This window comes from Phyllobates terribilis, unplaced genomic scaffold (genome assembly GCF_046119375.1).
Source record: "Phyllobates terribilis strain yellow unplaced genomic scaffold, ASM4611937v1 Scaffold_3__8_contigs__length_932513732, whole genome shotgun sequence".
Taxonomy (NCBI): Eukaryota; Metazoa; Chordata; class Amphibia; order Anura; family Dendrobatidae; genus Phyllobates; species Phyllobates terribilis.
The window spans coordinates 754,951,742-754,970,295 of NW_027362763.1; the positions used below are offsets into that span (position 1 = coordinate 754,951,742).

At 43.4% G+C, this 18,554-nt stretch overlaps 1 protein-coding gene across 2 annotated transcripts in view; it reads right to left on the reverse strand.

The window, feature by feature from the left end:
- PCSK2 (proprotein convertase subtilisin/kexin type 2) overlaps positions 1-18,554 on the reverse strand; it is a 370,368-nt gene that overhangs the window by 107,109 nt on the left and 244,705 nt on the right. For both annotated transcript variants that reach the window (XM_073672192.1, XM_073672191.1), the window contains one exon: positions 1,860-1,936. In XM_073672192.1, coding sequence (XP_073528293.1) covers positions 1,860-1,936 — 77 coding nt within the window. The remainder of the gene's footprint in view (positions 1-1,859; positions 1,937-18,554) is intronic.

Consider the following 18,554-nt stretch of genomic DNA (forward strand, 5'->3'; position numbering starts at 1 on the left):
TCTGCCTTTGTGCTTTGCTAGTTCAACTGAATACATGGTTGATAAGACAAATTCTGTTAATTATTTTGCTATGGAAACAGCAATACTAGAACAAAAGATCATGCTCTAAAGTTGTAAGGTAGATATTCCGCTGTAATAAAGAACAGAACTGGTTTTCAAGATACTGCATTAAAACAAAGGGGACCCAAAACAAGCAGACATTAATGGTACAAAGCTCTGTGTTGTTTTCCAAGTTCATGATTTAATGGAAAGCTGCATTTTGCAAGAGTGAATTTCAGATTTTTTTATGAACTCTACATGGAACCTACACCTTACTAAAGCTGCTGTTTGAGTTATCTAGGTCCATATCTACCATGCTCCAACTGGTAAGCCATTATTTACTTTGGTGGGCAACTAAAGCCCCCGTCTCACATAGCGAGATCGCTGCAGAGTCAAGGTTTTGGTGATGCAACAGCGACCTCACCAGCGATGTCGCTATGTGTGACACTTTGCAGCGATCAGGCCCCAGCTGTGAGGTCGCTGATCGCTGCAGAATGTCCTGGACCTTTTTTTGGTCGTTGCCCTCCCGCTGGTCAGCACACATCGCTGTGTGTGACCAGCGGGACCAGCGATCAGGCAGGTAACCATGATAAACAGCGGGTTACTAGGGGCGCACGCGCACTTAGTAACCCGCTGTTTATCATGGTTACCACTCTGCTACGGTGAGCGGTAACCTCCCGTTCACCATAGCAGAGTGGTAACCATGATAAACAGCGGGTTACTAAGCGGGTTACTAGGTGCGCGTGTGCCCCTAGTAACCTGCTGTTCATCATGGTTACCAGCCTGCTCCTACTTCAGCAGGCTGGTAACCAGGAGCAGGACATCGTGGAAAGATTCTTTCCACGATGTCGCTGCTCCCCTGATTGTTGGTGAGCCTGCCTGTTTGACCACATAGCGACGCAGCAACGATCCCTGACAGGTCGTATCGTTGTCGGGATCGCTGCAGCGTCGCTAAGTGTGACGGGGCCTTTAGGATGTCTTTTAGGGTTCATACACATGAGCGTACGAAAAATGATCCGAGTTTCAAACAGAAAACTAAGACGATTTTTTTTTATAATTTTCATCCATGATCCATCCATGTGTCCATATTTTACTTCTGTGTGACATGCGTGTGCTATCAGTGTGACATCTGTTTTCATACCACTACGATAAAACATCAAAAGGAAAGTTTTTTCTCCACTCACCTTAACAATATTTCTACTACCGCAGTTATAAAAGTTCCGAAATCCAGTAAACTTGTCGGTTAAGGCAGGTAAGTATCTCCAAAATTAGCAAAACTGGTGACTTAAAGCATAAGGCTTTATTGTAAATCCATTAAAAAAAAACATCATTACAGAGGACAATAAACGTCCATTTTCCTCTGTATTGATGATTTTTTTAACGAATTTACAATAAAGCCTTATGTTTTACGAAGTTACCAGTTTTGCTTATTTAGGAGATACAATAAAGCATGTACATAATCAAATACAGTTTCATAGGTTCAGGCCATATTCACAAGCTGAGTATTTGGTCAGTATTTTACATCAGTATTTGTATGCCAAAACTTTGTTTCAATTATACTTTTCCTCTGATTGCTACACTCCAGTGGTCTCTGTGTTTTCTCTTTCTGCAGAGGACCACTTCAGACAATTATTGCTTATAAGGCAGAATAGGATGTACAGAGACTGGACCAACATTAGAAGAGGAGCAGCAGGCTGCGGTAAGGTGAGTTTTGAATAAATAATTTAAGGTTGGACGACCATTTAAATAATATTTTCATAAGTACTGTTCTTGGAAATTACATTTATAGCCATTCTTGTAGGAAAACCCTGTCCCTTTACCTGTTAAACCAGTCATCAGTATATCGAGGATAGGGATAAGGATCATTGCTGCTGAAGTCGTAGCTCGCCTCTGCATTCTGAAAGAAAAATGGCTGAGAGTTATTATGTGCACACATTATTCATGATCTTGCTCAAAGTTAAGAAAAGGTTAACAATGACATTATAACTTCCAGGACTGCTTATAATGAGGGTAAATATCCCAAATTATTCTTCAAGATGTACAGAAAGTTGGTGTAATTTCCCTGAGCGAGCACTGTCTGAATGCTGCCGCACACGTTCTCCTCTCTGTCTCCTTTCTTCTGACGCCACCCACTGCACTTCCAGGTGTATCAGTGTAGCAAGCGGCATCAGAAGAAAGGAGACAGGGAGGAGAACGTGAGTGGCTATGATGTGCGCGCCGCCGCATCCATGTCCGAAGCATTCAGACAGTGCTCAAACTGGTTTACCGATGTCCTCCTTTCAGCTCCAACGGCCAAAATCCAGTGTTCTTTGAGCTCGTGGAGACTCTTCACTTATCCCAAAATGCAGTGGGAATATGCAAATTGTCTCCTCAGGACTCCTCCCCTGGTTTACCGATGTCCTCCTTTCAGCTCCAACGGCCAAAATCCAGTGTTTTTTGAGCTCTCGGAGACTCTTCACTTATCCCAAAATGCAGTGGGAATATGCACATTATCTCCTCAGGACTCCTCCCCTGGTTTACCGATGTCCTCCTTTCAGCTCCAAAGGCCAAAATCCAGTGTTGTTTGAGCTCGCGGAGAAGCTTCACTTATCCCAAAATGCAGTGGGAACATGCAAATTATCTCCTCAGGACTCCTCCCCTGGTTTACCAATGTCCTCTTTTCAGCTCCAACGGCCAAAATCCAGTGTTCTTTGAGCTCACGGAGACTCTTCACTTATCCCAAAATGCAGTGGGAATATGCAAATTATCTCCTCAGGACTCCTCCCCTGGTTTCCCCTGGACTCTACAGAATGCCAGCACAAAGCCTTGACATGTGCATAAGAGCCTAGGTGCTATTGTGCTCATGGTTGTCTAAGGAAAATTGACAAGTTAGATATCTATAAGCCATGTGCTATTTCTTTTTGATCTAGAGAATACAAAATGCAAAGAATACATGGAAACAAATAAAGTAAATAAACCCTATGGAGCCCTAGTCTGCAAGTATATTAAACATTTCAAGATTGACATATGAAAAAAGCCGATCTTATTTGCTCTGTTATTTTCGATACTCGTGTGGGACTGAATGCAGAAAGCCCAACATGTGCGTTCACCTCCCAGTCCCGGTGGCACAAGATGAGCCTGTTCTTGAGATATTGTAGACATGAGTCTGAGAGGTGGTACCTGCATCTATCAGGCATTCATGGAGTCAATATTCCATAGATGTTTGAGATGGAAAAAAGGGAATCTGTCAGTAGAATTTTACCTCCTAAACAATTTATATATGCATATAGCTCTTTTAGCAATACCTTTTATGGCCAGTCAGTTTCTCTGTTACCAAGTAATCCACATTTGAATTGATATGCAAATAAGGATGAAAAACTATTTTGTAGATCTGAAGCCTCTGTCACTCCAGCTCTATTCCCTGCCCAGCACTGCCTCCTCCTGCTTGACTGAGCTGGAGTGACAGAGGCTTCAAATCTACCAAAGCTCTTCAGTCTTATTTGCATAACAATTCAAACTCTGATTTCTCAGTAACGAAGGAATGGACTGGCCATGTAAAGGTGTTGCTGGACTTGGTTTTGAAAGAACTAGATACACATTTAAATGATTTGAGGGGGTGATATCCTTCTAACAGATTCTCTTTAAAGTCAAATTCACACGGCCATGAAATTTGCCCTGCGCTCTGATCACAATACCTGACCCCTATGGACAGGTCTCCTGACCTGAGCTATGCCTATGGAGCAGAAATCTCTGGTCAATGACCAAGTGTGGTCCATTTTTCACCAATGGGTGAATTCGACTTAACTCGCAATATGTTATGTCTAACCCTAAATATATGAATCTGAGTGTGTATGTAAAGTCAGCAAAAAGGGAAAAAAAATTCAATACTTCTTGATAAAGAAATGGAGAAGTGATAGTGAATATTACATTTAAATCTCTGTAAATGCTGGAGTGAAATTACAATATGTCATAATTAATTTTATGCTTATTTGTGTCAGTCATTTGCATGCAGTGATAAATTACTACCCAGGTTGCGTAGAACGTGCCAGTAAAATAGCTTAGGTTCTTTAGATAAAACTGCCATTGCCAGGGTTTTTGTCAAAAACTTTCCAAAGGCTTTATTGTATTGTGCATTGTCATTTAGACTATGGATTATTCAGATTTAACAGCCCTCGTTCTAAAAAAATGAAAGACAGTTTGTATTTGATTCATGATCGTCTTATGAGTTACAATCGCTGTAAATGAATGCATCCCCAAGGATCTCAGTGATGTATCCATGGTTACCCTGCCTGGATATGAATCTCTATAGATAAAGTAATATCAGACATAAATAATTCATGGTATCTCTCTACAACTATGTGACCCAGATTTTAAATATCATGAGTGGATATTAGTTTGAGGCAAGCATTAATTCAGGGAAAGCAGAAGCATCCGCATTGCTGTGGCTAAATACAAATGGAAACTTACATAAGGCTTTTTCTCACACAAGGAATTACAGCATGCACTTACATTTACCGTAAGATTTCTATAATTATTGCTAGTACATATTGATTTTTTATGGAAGCCATTCGAAATAAAATCATATACTGGATCTCTAGGACTTTATGGCAAAGACCTGCTCTGTCACATCTCCTGGACCAACTTCTGTGATGCCTGCTTCTGTCACCAGGCACCACTGTATTATTTTTGTATGTGGCATTGGTGATGGAGGACACATTGGGACAAGAAGTTCTGGATGGCTCAGGCTCTCTCCAGCCACAGAGACTAGGGGGGTTGAAACCTGTGGGTCATCCAGTCTGACAGTATGGGTGCGTGTGCTGCCAGCTCGAGTAATCAGCTCCCTGCACTGGCCAATGGGACAGGACCACACCTGACTTAAACTCTCAGTTTACTGATGGCAGTTGCCACTTATAGTTCACTAGCTATTGAGCCCGTTCTACGCCCGGGTGGCGAGCATTTTTACTGGTATATGGTCTCCCATGCTGGTATGTGCTGCCCCCATCCTGGTATTTGTGCTCCCCAATCCTGTTCCCCCATCCTGCTTTGTGCTGCCCTCATCCCTATCCTGGTATGAATGGCACACCTCATCCCTATCCTGGTATGCATAGCACCCCTCACCCTCAATCCTGGTACACATAGCACACCTCACCCTCAATCCTGGTGCGCATGGCACCTCTCACCCTCAATTCTGGTATGCATGGCACCCCTCTTCCCCCAATCCTGGTATGCATGGTACCCCTCACCCTCAATCCTGGTATGCATGGCACCCCTCTTCCCCAAATCCTGGTATGCATGGCACCCCTCATCCCCTATCCTGGTATGCATGGCACCCAATCCCCAATCCTGGTATGCATGGCACCCCTCATTTCAAATCTGGTATACATGGCACCCCTCATCCCAATCCTGGTATTGATGGCACCCCATCTCTCATCCCGGTATGCATGGCACCCCTCATCCCAAATTTGATATACATGGCACCCCTCATCCCAATCCTGGTATTTATGGCACCCCTCATCCCCCAATCCTGGTATACATGGCACCCCTCTTCCCAATCCTGGTATGCATGGCACCTCATCTCTCATCCTGGTATGCATGGCACCCTCATCCCAAATTTGATATACATGGCACCCCTCATCCCAATCCTGGTATGTATGGCACCCCTCATCCCCCAATCCTGGTATGCATGGCACCCCCATCCCCCAATCCTGGGATGTATGGTACCCAATCCCTCATCCTGGTATGCATGGCTTTCTCATCCCCAATACTGGTATGTATGGCACCCTCATCCCTATCCTGGTATGCATGGCACTCCTCATCCCCCAATCCTGGTATGCATGGCACCCCTGATCCCAAATTTGATATACATGGCACCCCTCATCCCAATCCTGGTATGTATGGCACCCCTCATCCCCCAATCCTGGTATGCATGGCACCCCCCATCCCCGAATCCTGGAATGTATAGTACCCAATCCCTCATCCTGGTATGCATGGCTTTCTCATCCCCAATCCTGGTATGTATGACCCCCTCATCCCTATCCTGGTATGCATGGCACTCCTCATCCCCCAATCCTGGTATGAATGGTACCCCTCATCCCCCAACCCTGGTATGCATGGTTTCCATCTTCCCAATCCTGGTATGCATGGCAGCCCTCATCCTAAATTTGATATACATAGCACCTCTAATCCCAATACTGGTATGTATTGCACCCCTCATACCCCAATCCTGGTATGCATGGCACCCTCCATCCCCCAATCCTGGTGTGTATGGTACACAATCCCTCATCCTGGTATGCATTGCTTTCTCATCCCCAATCCTGGTATGTATGGCCCCCTCATCCCATTCCTAGTATGCATGGCACTCCTCATCCCCCTATCCTGGTATGCATGGCACCGCTCACCCTCAATCCTGTTATGCATGGCACTCCTCACCCTCAATCCTGGTACACATGGCACCCCTCACCCTCAATCCTGGTACGCTTGGCACCCCTCAACCTCAATCCTGTTATGCACGGCACCCCACACCCTCAATCCTGGTACGCATGGCACCCTCACCTTCAATCCTGGTATGCATGGTACGCCTCATTCATATCCTGGTATATATGGTACCCCTCATCCTTATCCTGGTATGCATGGCCCCTCATTCGAATCCTGGTATGCATGGCCCCCGCAGATCCGTATCCTGGTATGCATGGTACCACTCATCCCCTACTCCTGGTATGCATGGTATCCCTCACCCCTGGTATGCATGGTACCCCACACCCATCAATCCTGGTATGTATGGCACCCCTCTTCCCCCATCCTGGCATGCATGGCACCCCCCATCCCCAATCCAGGTATGCATGGCACCCCTCATTTCAAATCTGGTATACATGGCACCCCTCATCCCAATCCTGGTATTCATGGCACCCCATCCCTCATCCTGGTATGCATGGCACCCCTCATCCCAAATTTGATATACACGGCACCCCTCATCCCAATCCTGGTATGCATGGCACCCCATCCCTCATCTTGATATGCATGGCACCCCTCATCCCAAATTTGATATACATGGCACACCTCATCCCAATCCTGGTATGTATGGCACCCCTCATCCCCCAATCCTGGTATGCATGGCACCCCCCATCCCCGAATCCTGGTATGTATAGTACCCAATCTCTCATCCTGGTATGCATGGCTTTCTCATCCCCAACCTGGTATGTATGGCCCCCTCATCCCTATCCTGGTATGCATGGCACTCCTCATCCACCAATCCAGGTAGGCGTATTACCTCTCATCCCCCAATCCTGGTATGTGTGCTACTCCTCATCCCTCAATCCTGGTATGCGTGGTACACTCACCCCAATACTGGTAAGCATGGTCCCCTCACCCCCAATCCTGGTATGCATGGTCCCCTCATCCCCAAATCCTGGTATGTGTGGTACCCCTCATCCCTCAATCCTTGTATGCGTGGTACACTCACCCCCAATCCTGGTATGCATGGTCCCCTCACCCCCAATCCTGGTATGCATGGTCCCCTCATCCCCAATTCTGGTATGCATAGCACCCCTCATCCCCCAATCCTGGTATGTGTGGTGCCCTCACCCCCAGTCCTGGTATGCATGGCCCCCCTCATCCCCATCCTGGCATGTATGGTACCCCTCATCCCTCAATCCTGGTATGCATGGTCCCCTCACCCCCAATCTTGGTATGCATGGTCCCCTCACGCCCCAATCCTGGTATGTATGGTACCCCTCATCCCTCAATCCTGGTATGTATGGTACCCCTCATCCCCCAATCCTGGTATGCATGGTCCCTTCATCCCCCAATCCTGGTATGCATGGTCCCCTCATCCCCAATCCTGGTAAGCATGGTCCCCTCCTTCCCCCAATCCTGGTATGTGTGGCACCCCTCATCCCTCAATCCTGGTATGTGTGGCCCCCTCATCCCCCAATCCTGATATGCATGGTACCCTCACCCCCAATCCTGGTATGCATGGTCCCCTCATCCCCAATTCTGGTATGCATAGCACCCCTCATCCCCCAATCCTGGTATATGTGGTCCCCTCACCCCCAATCCTGATATGCATGGCACCCCTCACCCTCAATCCTGGTACGCATGGCACCCCACACCCTCAATCCTGGTATGCATGGCACCCCTCACCTTCAATCCTGGTATGCATGGCACCCCTCATTCATATCCTGGTATATATGGTACCCCTCATCCTTATCCTGGTATGCATGGCCCCTCATTTGAATCCTGGTATGCATGGCCCCACCAGATCCCTATCCTGGTATGCATGGTACCCCTCATCCCCCAATCCTGGTATGCATGGTACCCATCACCCCTGGTATGCATGGTACCCCACACCCCTCAATCCTGGTATGCATGGCACCTCTCTTCCCCCAATCCTGGTATGCATGGCACCCCCCATCCCCAATCCTGGTATGCATGGCACCCCTCACTTCAAATCTGGCATACATGGCACCCCTCATCCCAATCCTGGTATGCATGGCACTCCATCTCTCATCCTGGTATGCATGGCACCCCTCATCCCAAATTTGATATACATGGCACCCCTCATCCCAATCCTGGTAGGTATGGCACCCCTCATCCCTATCCAGGTATGCATGGCACTCCTCATTCCCCAATCCTGGTATACATGGTACCCCTCATCCCCCAATCCTGGTATGCATATTACCCCTCATCCCCCAATCCTGGTATTTGTGGTACCCCTCATCCCTCAATCCTGGTATGCATGGTACACTCACCCCCAATACTGGTATGCATGGTCCCCTCACCCCCAATCCTGGTATGGATGGTCCCCTCATCCCCCAATCCTGGTATGTGTGGTACCCCTCATCCCTCAATCCTGGTATGCGTGGTACACTCACCCCCAATCCTGGTATGCATGGTCCCCTCACCCCCAATCCTGGTATGCATGGTCCCCTCATCCCCAATTCTGGTATGCATAGCACCCCTCATCCCCCAATCCTGGTATGCATGGCCTCCCTCATCCCCCTCCTGGTATGTATGGTACCCCTCATCCCTCAATCCTGGTATGCATGGTCCCCTCACCCCCAATCTTGGTATGCATGGTCCCCTCACCCCCCTATCCTGGTATGTATGGTACCCCTCATCCCTCAATCCTGGTATGTATGGTACCCCTCATTCCCCAATCCTGGTATGTGTGGCCCCCTCATCCTCCAATCCTGGTATGTGTGGCCCCCTCATCCCTCAATCCTGGTGTGGCCCCCTCATCCACCAATCCTGGTATATGTGGCACCCCTCATCCCTTTCACGCTGCACATAAGCAAAAAAAATAAACACTTATTCTCATCTTTCTTCCCTGTGCTCCAGCGCTGCTATGTTCTGTTCTGACGGAGGCCGGGAAGGAGCTGCGCCAGAGCACCGCGCTGTCCGGCGCCATTTTGCTGAAGACACACTGTAAATGTGACTTCACTAAAATGGCGCCGGATAGCGCTATGCGCATGCGCCGATTCCGATGCCTTCACTCCGCCCCCGGTCTCCGGCCAGAAGAGAGGCGTCGCGGCAACGCTCCTCCCGGTCAGGTAAGTATGGTGCTGGAGATCGCGGTATGCATTCAATGTCTACGCATACCGCGATCTCCGGCGCCATGCACTCCTCTTACCTGTAACGGCTCCAAGCATTTTTCTGTCTGGAGCCAGACTGCGCGTCGCACATGCGCAGTCTAAAGAGGCTTCAGACAGAGGGACGCTTGGACAATTATATTATAGATTCTAGTTCAGGTCTTCTCCTGCTGTTCTGCTCCTGCTTTCTCTGTTTGATTCTCTTTCTGACCTTGGATCATTTGCTGATTATTCTTCTGATTCACAATTTTACCCCTAGTCTACCTTCCTGGTTCTGACCAAGCCTGTCAGCCTGAGCTATCTGCCAGTGGCTACTCCAATGACACAAACCAGGGCCCCTGTATAAGTCTACATTCCTGTAAAGGATGAAGGCTAGGGCTCCTCTGGGACTTCATAGTCGAATAGCTATCAAAGCCTGTCAGTGGAAGTCCTAATTAGAGTGGTCAGATGACCACTTTATGGCGCTGCCATGAAACACCATATTTTTCCATGTTTCTAGTAGTAAATGCCTCCATAGTATCATAAGAGATGGAGCATACCACTATTTTAATTCAGATTTTTAAAGAAAAATACCACAATCAGCCTCCATGTAAAATCAGCCAAATGTTAAAGGCAGTCATATTTCTGTAATCATGTACAACTACTTTAGGCAAACATGTAAGAAAAGTCTTATAAATTCAATTCAGCAAAGTAGGTTTCTCTATCTCCCAATTAAGAGAGTCAATGCTATGATATACTCTACCTGTTGCAAAGATTCAATTTGCTGAATTAGTATTGGTATACCTGATTTTTTTGTACTTGCAGAAGATAGTCTACTACCAGAGGGGTCAGGAAACATCTTATTCCTTGCTTTTATTATTTACTCCATATTTCTTGAGATGAGGTGGAATGAGTTGACCAGCTTTGGAAAAAATAATTTTATGATATTCCGCTGGGAGATGTCTATGCCTAACGTGTTTTTGTGTGACCCCCCTTTAGTGGTTGTGATGTGATTTGCAGCTTGTCAACTATTTTTCAAACATGTTGAAATAATGGACTGAATTTTGCACTGCGAGAAATTGAGGAAGTTTGAGGAAAGTTTAAGAGTGCACTTATCTATACAGTTATATGAAAAAGTTTGGGCACCCCTATTAATCTTAAGCTTATTGTTTTATAAAAATTGGTGTTTTTGCAACAGCTATTTCAGTTTGATATATGTAATAGCTGTTGGACACAGTAATGTTTCTGCCTTGAAATGAGGTTTATTGTACTAACAGAAAATGTGCAATCTGCATTCAAACAAAATTTGACAGGTGTGTAAGTATGGGCACCTCACCAGAAAAGTGACATTAATATTTAGTAGATCCTCCTTTTTTGCAAAAATAACAGCCTCTAGTCGCTTCCTGTAGCTTTTAATGATTTCCTGGATCCTGGATGAAGGTATTTTTGACCATTCCTCTTTACAAAACAATTCCAGTTCAGTTAAGTTTGATGATCCCACAGCTGTTCAATGATATTCAGGTCTGGGGACTGGGATGGCCATTCCAGAACATTGTAATTGTTCCTCTGCATGAATGCCTGAGTAGATTTGGAGCGGTGTTTTGGATCATTGTCTTGCCGAAAGATCCATCCCCTGCGTAACTTCAACTTTGTCACTGATTCTTGAACATTATTGTCAAGAATCTGCTGATACTGAGTGGAATCCATGCGTCCCTCAACTTTAACAAGATTCCCGGTGTCGGCATTGGCCACTCAGCCCTAAAGCATGATGGAACCTCCACCAAATTTTACTGTGGGTAGCAAGTGTTTTTCTTATAACGCCTTTTTGTATGACCAAACAACTCAATCTTGGTTTCATCAGTCCACAGGACTTTCTTCCAAAAAGAAATTGGCTTCTCCAAATGTGCTTTTGCATACCTCAGCCGACTCTGTTTGTGGCGTACTTGCAGAAACGTCTTCTTTCGCATCACTCTCCCATACAGCTTCTCCTTGTGCAAAGTGCATTGTATAGTTGACCGATGCACAGTGACACCATCTGCAGCAAGTTGATGCTGCAGCTCTCTGGAGGTGGTCTGAGGATTGTCCTTGACTGATCTCACCATTATTCTCTGCCTTTCTGATGTTTTTCTTGGCCTGCCACTTCTGGCCTTAACAAGAACTGTCCCTGTGTTCTTCCATTTCCTTACTATGTTCCTCACAGTGGAAACTGACAGGTTAAATCGCTGAGACAGCTTTTTGTATCCTTCCCCTGAACAACTATGTTGAATAATCTTTGTTTTCAGATCATTTGACAGTTGTTTTGAGGAGCCCATGATGCCACTCTTCAGAGGAGATTCAAACAGGAGAACAACTTGCAAGTGGCCACTTTAAGTAGCTTTCCTCATGATTGCATACACCTGGCTTTGAATTTAAAAGCTCAATGAGGTTACAAAACCAAAAAAAGTGCTTTAGTAAGTCAGTAAAAAGTAGGTAGGAGTATTTAAAACAAGAAAATGATAAGGGTGCCCATACTTATGCACCTGTAAAATTTTGTTTGAATGCAGATTGCCCCTTTTTATGTTAGTACAATAAACCTCATTTCAAGGCAAAAACATTACTGTGTCCAACAGATATTACATATATCAAACTGAAATAGCTGTTGAAAAAACACCAATTTTTATAAAACATTAAGTTTAAGATTAATAGGGGTGCCCAAACTTTTTCATATAACTGTACATAAAGGAATTGTTCTGGATGACTAAAATGCATGGTTATATTTAGGCTCTGGTAACTTCTTGTGCTAAAAATTGATATGAATGTTTAAAGCTAACAATAAACTCTGATTAAAAATAAATACATTTTAGAATTGTATAGACTATTCAGATATAAATTTATATAAAAATAAATGGTATTGTTTTACTCCATTCTAAAGTAATAGTAACAGCACCACAATTTTTTTTAGAAATAATAATAATAATCCTTAATCCCTTTACCCCCAAGGGTGGTTTGCATGTTAATGACCAGGCCAATTTTTACAATTCTGACCACTGTCACTTTATGTGGTAATAACTCTGAAAAGCTTCAATGGATCCCCTGATTCTGAGATTTTTTTTTTGTGACATATTGTACTTCATGATAGTGGTAAAATTTCTTCGATATGACTTGCGTTTATTTGTGAAAAAATCGGAAATTTGGTGAAAATTTCACAATTTTCAAACTTTGAATTTTCATGCCTTTAAATCAGAGAGATATGTCACACAAAATAGTTAATAAATAAAATTTCCCACATGTCTACTTTACATTAGCACAATTTTGGAACAAGAATTTTTTTTTGTTAGGAAGTTATAAGGGTTAAAAGTTGACCAGCGATTTCTCATTTTTCCAATAAAATTTACAAAACCATTTTTTTAGGGACCACATCACATTTGATTTTAAGGGTCCTTTATGACAGAAAATACCCAAAAGTGACAACATTCTAAAAACTACACCCCTCAAGGTGCTAAAAACCACATTCAAGAAGTTTAATAACCCTTCAGGTGCTTCACAGGAATTTTTGGAATGTGGAAGAAAAAAATGAACATTTTTTTTTCACAAAAATTTTACTTTAGACCCCAATTTTTTTATTTTTGCACGAGTAACAGGAAAAAATGGACCCCGAAATTTGTTGTGCAATTTCTCCTGAGCATGCCAATACCCCATATATGGGGGAAAACTACTATTTGGGCGCACGGCAGGGTTCGGAAGGGAAGGAGCGCTATTTGACTTTTTGAATGCAAAATTTGTTTGAATAATTAGCGGACGGCATGTTGTGTTTGAAGATCCCCTGATGTGCCTAAACAGTGGAAACCCCCCACAAGTGACACCAATTTGGAAACTAGACCCCTGAGGGAACTTATCTAGGTGTATGGTGAGCACCCTGAAAGCAGCTGTGCCCTCTGCACATGCGCATACTGGGACACTGTATGCATGCTCATGAATGCACGGTTTCTGGATTGATCCGGATCCATTCATGTCTTCTTCCCGGTTGGGAATCCCTGACCTTATCTCCTGCGCGCATGTGTGGCAGCCGCACCGATGACAGTCTTCCACAGCCACGGTGAGTTATGATAATTATTTCTGACCTATAAATATGTGCCTGGATGGACCTTCTAACCACTACTCTCTTCCCTGATGAAGCCAACTGGGTAGTGGCGATACGTGTGGGGCTGTGGTTTTCCCTACCTCCCTGTGTACATTGGTACAGTGGCACCTATGGTCACTAAATCTGTTTTGTGACCTCTTGGATTTTATTACTATGATAGCCTCTTTCTAATCCTTTATTCCTTTTATACTCTCTTGCTAATTGTGCCTACAGCATATCTTCTATGCTTCTGTGAGTATTATGTATTTTTGATTATTGATGAAAAACATGGATGGAATTGGCATCTTATAAATTGCATTTATTGGTGACATATTTGCGGAGGTTTGACCATAACAATATTATATTGTAGTTTGTTGCTATATATAAGCGGTGTGCTTTTTCTAACTGTTTTTAAACCCTGTATGTTGGTTTAGTCTACTTTAATAAAATCATGTTGATATATATTTGATGCACCCAGTCTATACACATTCCGTTTTTTTTCTTGTTGTGCTACTAATTGTGCTTTGGTGTGTGATGGGTTGAGTAATAGGTTAGATTGCTTCCAACCCCCTCTTCCCTCTTTTACCCCCTGGTGCTTCACAGAAGTTTATAACATGGAGCCGTTAAAATAAAAAAATCAAACTTTTTCCACAAAAATGATGTTTTAGCCTCAAATTGTTTGTATTCAAAAACAGTAAGAGGAGAAAATGGACCCCAAAAACTTTTGTGCAATTTCTCCTGAGTACACAGATACCCCATATGTGGGGAAGATACACTGTTTGGGTGCACGGCAGAGTTCAGAAGGGAAGGAGCACTGTGTGACATTTTGAACGCAAAATTTGCTGGAATTGAGAGCGGACGCCATGTCACGTTTGGAGAGCCCCTGATGTGCCTAAATAGTGGAAACCCCCCACAAGTAACCGTATTTTGGAAACTAGACCCCTCAAAGATTTTATCAAGGGGTATAGTGAACATTTTGAACCCAGAGGTACAAAACAGAAATTGATAACATTAGGTCATCATATTGAATAAGTTGTCATTAGTCTTGAGCACAAGTGCTCGCTACTTGAGTTTGCATTGGGTACTCAGGTATGCACCAAGTATCGTGGGCGCTCGAGTGACATGCTCAAGTCCCCGCCCCGCATGTTTCACGGTTGTTAAACACCCAAAAAAAACATGCGAGGATCGCTCGTGCATGGCAGGCAATCCTCGCAAGTTTTTTTTGCCCGCAAAGCATATAGGGCGGAGACTCAAGCATGTCACTCGAGCACCCAATGCAAACTCAAGTAGCGAGCACTTGTGCTCAACACTAGTCACCATATCATCATCATTTTTTTTCTTTACTTTTGAAAAAATTCCAGCCCTAACCCTAGCACAACCCTAACCCTAACCCTAGCACAACCCTAACCCTAAATCTAACCTAGCACCACCCTAACCCTAGAGCTTATTTTTCACGCCTTTACTCATGCAGTATAAGTGATTAGACGACTTTATTCTTCGGGTCGGTGTGATTACAGCGATGCCAGATTCATATCGGGTTTTTATGATTGACAGCTGTCACACAGTAAAAGACGCTTTTTTTTGCAAAGACTATTTTTTTTCGCCATATTTTGAGAGCTATAATTTTTCCAAATTTTGTCCAACAGAGTCATGTGATGGCTTGCCTTTTGCGGGACGAGTTGACGCTTTTATTGGTACTATTTTCAGGCACGTGACATTTTTTGATTGCTTTCTATTCTGATTTTTGGGAGGCAGAATAAGCAAAAACCAACAATTCAGGAATTGTTTTTTTCTTTTTTATGCCGTTCTGCGTGTGTTAAGATTGATAAAACAGCTTTATTCTTTGAGTCACCTATAACTTTTTTATTTTTCGGCTGATGGAGCTGTATGGCAGCTTGTTTTTTGCGGGACAAGATGACGTTTTCAGCGATACCATTTTTATTTACAATTTTTTTATTTTATCATGTTTTATTCCATTTTTTGTTTGGCGGTATGATGATAAAGCATCGTTTTTTTGCGTCATCCGGACGCGGCGATACCAAATATGTGTACTTTAATAGTTTTTTTTTTTCCAGAATAATATTTATTCATGGGTTCAATATATTTTTATTATTGGGGGATTCTTTTTTGTGTGCAATATATTTTTATTTTTTCGGGATTAATTTTTTCATTTTTTTAAAATATTTTTGCAATTTTTTTTTCCACTTTCTTGCACTTTTTTAACTTTTACACTTTGTCCCACTATGGGACTTTAATTTTTTTCACCCAGATCGCTTGCATAGCATAGAAAGCTGCAGCAGCATCTCTATGCTATGCAGGCTGCAGCCCTGCGCACACAAGTTAGCTAGACAGTGCACTGAGCATGGTCTATCTAACTTCCTGCTGTCTGGTGACCCGGATGTCATCATGACTACATCAGGTCACTATGACAACATCCAGGACCCGGCACAGACAGCGCGGGACGCCGGAGAAGAGGTAAGTAAGCAGTGCTTACCTCCCCTTGGCAGTGGAATGCTGCGATCAACTTCGATCACAGCATTTCCGGGGTTAATGTGCCAGGAGCAGTGCGGGACTACTCCTGGCACATAGTACCGAGTATCAGCTGTGACAATCAGCTGACATCCGGCAGAGATCACCCAGCACCGCTTGTGTGCGGGTGCGATCATATTCTGCATAATAGTACTTCCCTGGCCCAATAGGCCCAGGGCACAAGGACGTACTATTACCTCAAATGTCAGAAAGGGGTTAAATAGTATAAACAAAAGAAACAGAGTAACTTAACTGAGAATAGACTCTTGATAATAAACTCTCCATTCACAGGAAAAAAAATGTTTTTTGTTTTAAATAATTTTCTTGTAACCAGGCTGCATTGTAGATGTGGCCTGTACACAGGAGCTACAACAGCTGGGAGTTAATACAGCAATGAGATGGATACCCATGATAGTCTATCTACTGCAAAATTCCATTACTGAGAACATGATAGCTCCATTTCTTTATCACCCTGTAGCTATACACAAGTCTTATCTGTCTATGAACCTATAAATGCTTAGTAAAGGGATCATTATGGTTCTTTTTTCACCTTCACAATAAATATTTGATCGTAGGTAAAGTATAGGTTATCATGTAAGGTTTGTGCTTTATGCTCCATTACACTTGAGAGGATAAATCCACTAGGCCATTAGATTGTAGATTAAGATCTCATTTTTTTCTACATGCTTGCATTAAATCAACCCTATTAACCCTGTTACTTGAAAGAAAACTGAACGTTTCACAGCACACTGAATTTATTATATGACATATACAACAGAAATCAAAATTATTCGACCCCCGTTGCAAATTAGGTTTATTAGAAACATTTACTAACTTTCTGATGTTTGCAGTAAACCAAACAAGCAAGAACAATTTAAATAGCTCAACACTACTAATATAAAATGTGGTTTCTCCAAAATTCAACATGAAATGCCACTTTTAATGACCACTTCACTGCTGTCTTTGAAATATTCAAACCATTGAGGAAAAATATATTTTAGTTCTTAGTAGGGCATATTTGGCTGTTATAACCTGCTGCAAATGTGATGTTTGGTGAAACACCAGCTTCTGTTAGAGTTCTGAGGAATATTGGCCCATTTCTGATGGACAATGGCCTAAAGTTTACTAGAATTCTTGTGTTGTCAAGAAAGTGGTCCCAAATGTTAAGAGAAGAGATCATTGCCTTGTGCAAACAAGGAAAAGTATAGAAAAAGATAGGATAGGCAATGAATGTTCCTAGAGAAAAAATTGGTAGAATAGTTTCTAAGTTTAAAGTTAAAGGAAAACTGGCTACACAATGTGAACATGGCAGAAAGAGGAAGCTGTCTCCGGCTACCACCAGATGCATGAAGGTCAATCACCCTCAAGTGATTTCAAAAGACCTGCAGCAAGATTTGGTGGCGGTGGTCTCTGAGGTTTAGGTTTGCACTGTAAAGCGCATAATAAAGCTTGAAGGTCTCCATGCTTGAACTCGAAGCATGTAAGGAAAGTTGGCTTCAATATGCTCAAAACAATATAAATAAGGCACACATGTTTTGGAATTCTATTCTGTGAAGTGATGAAAAAAATATGTAACTTTTCAGGCCTATAGATCAACGATATGTCTGTAGGAGAAAAGGAAGCAAGGAGCACACTACCTACAGTGAAGCATGATGGTGGCTCAGTGATGCCCACAGTGAAACATGGTGGTGGCTTGGTGATGCTGTCAGTCTGTTTTGCTTTCTTTTCCACTGGAAAGAAATCTGCAGCATGTGGAGGGTAATATGGAGTAAGTTAAGTATCAGGAAAACTTAGTAGAAAACATGTCTCCTGTGAGGAAGTTGAGGCTCGGACATCATTGGCATTCCTTATAGTCCACCAAGGATTGATTCCAGAAGGAGTCCTGAAAGTTTCTGGAGTGGCCATCACAGTGGCCTGACCTAACCCTATAGAAAATCATTCTTCGAATGGGAAGTAGGCAGTTGCAGTACACAAACCCAAGAAATTTAGTGAGTTGGAGGCAATTACCCATGATAAATGGGCTAAGATTTCTCAAGAACGTTGGCAAAAGTTGTTGACTGGCTATGCAGTATGTTAGCAGCAGGTCATAAAAGTCAAAGAGTGCTCTACTAAACATTGTTGTGCTGGGGTGATAGTAGCCCACCAGAGATATTGATTCTGATACATGCAAGTCATACCTGACTTTCATTCGAACATTTTCTACTGACATATTCACCATATATTTTAATAGAAAGATTGCTACAGTTCTAATACAAAATGTTTTCACATTCATTGTTAAAGTATGAGAATTATTGCAAATATACAGCAGTCTTACCCATAATCCTAAGTGCTTTGGGACTCAG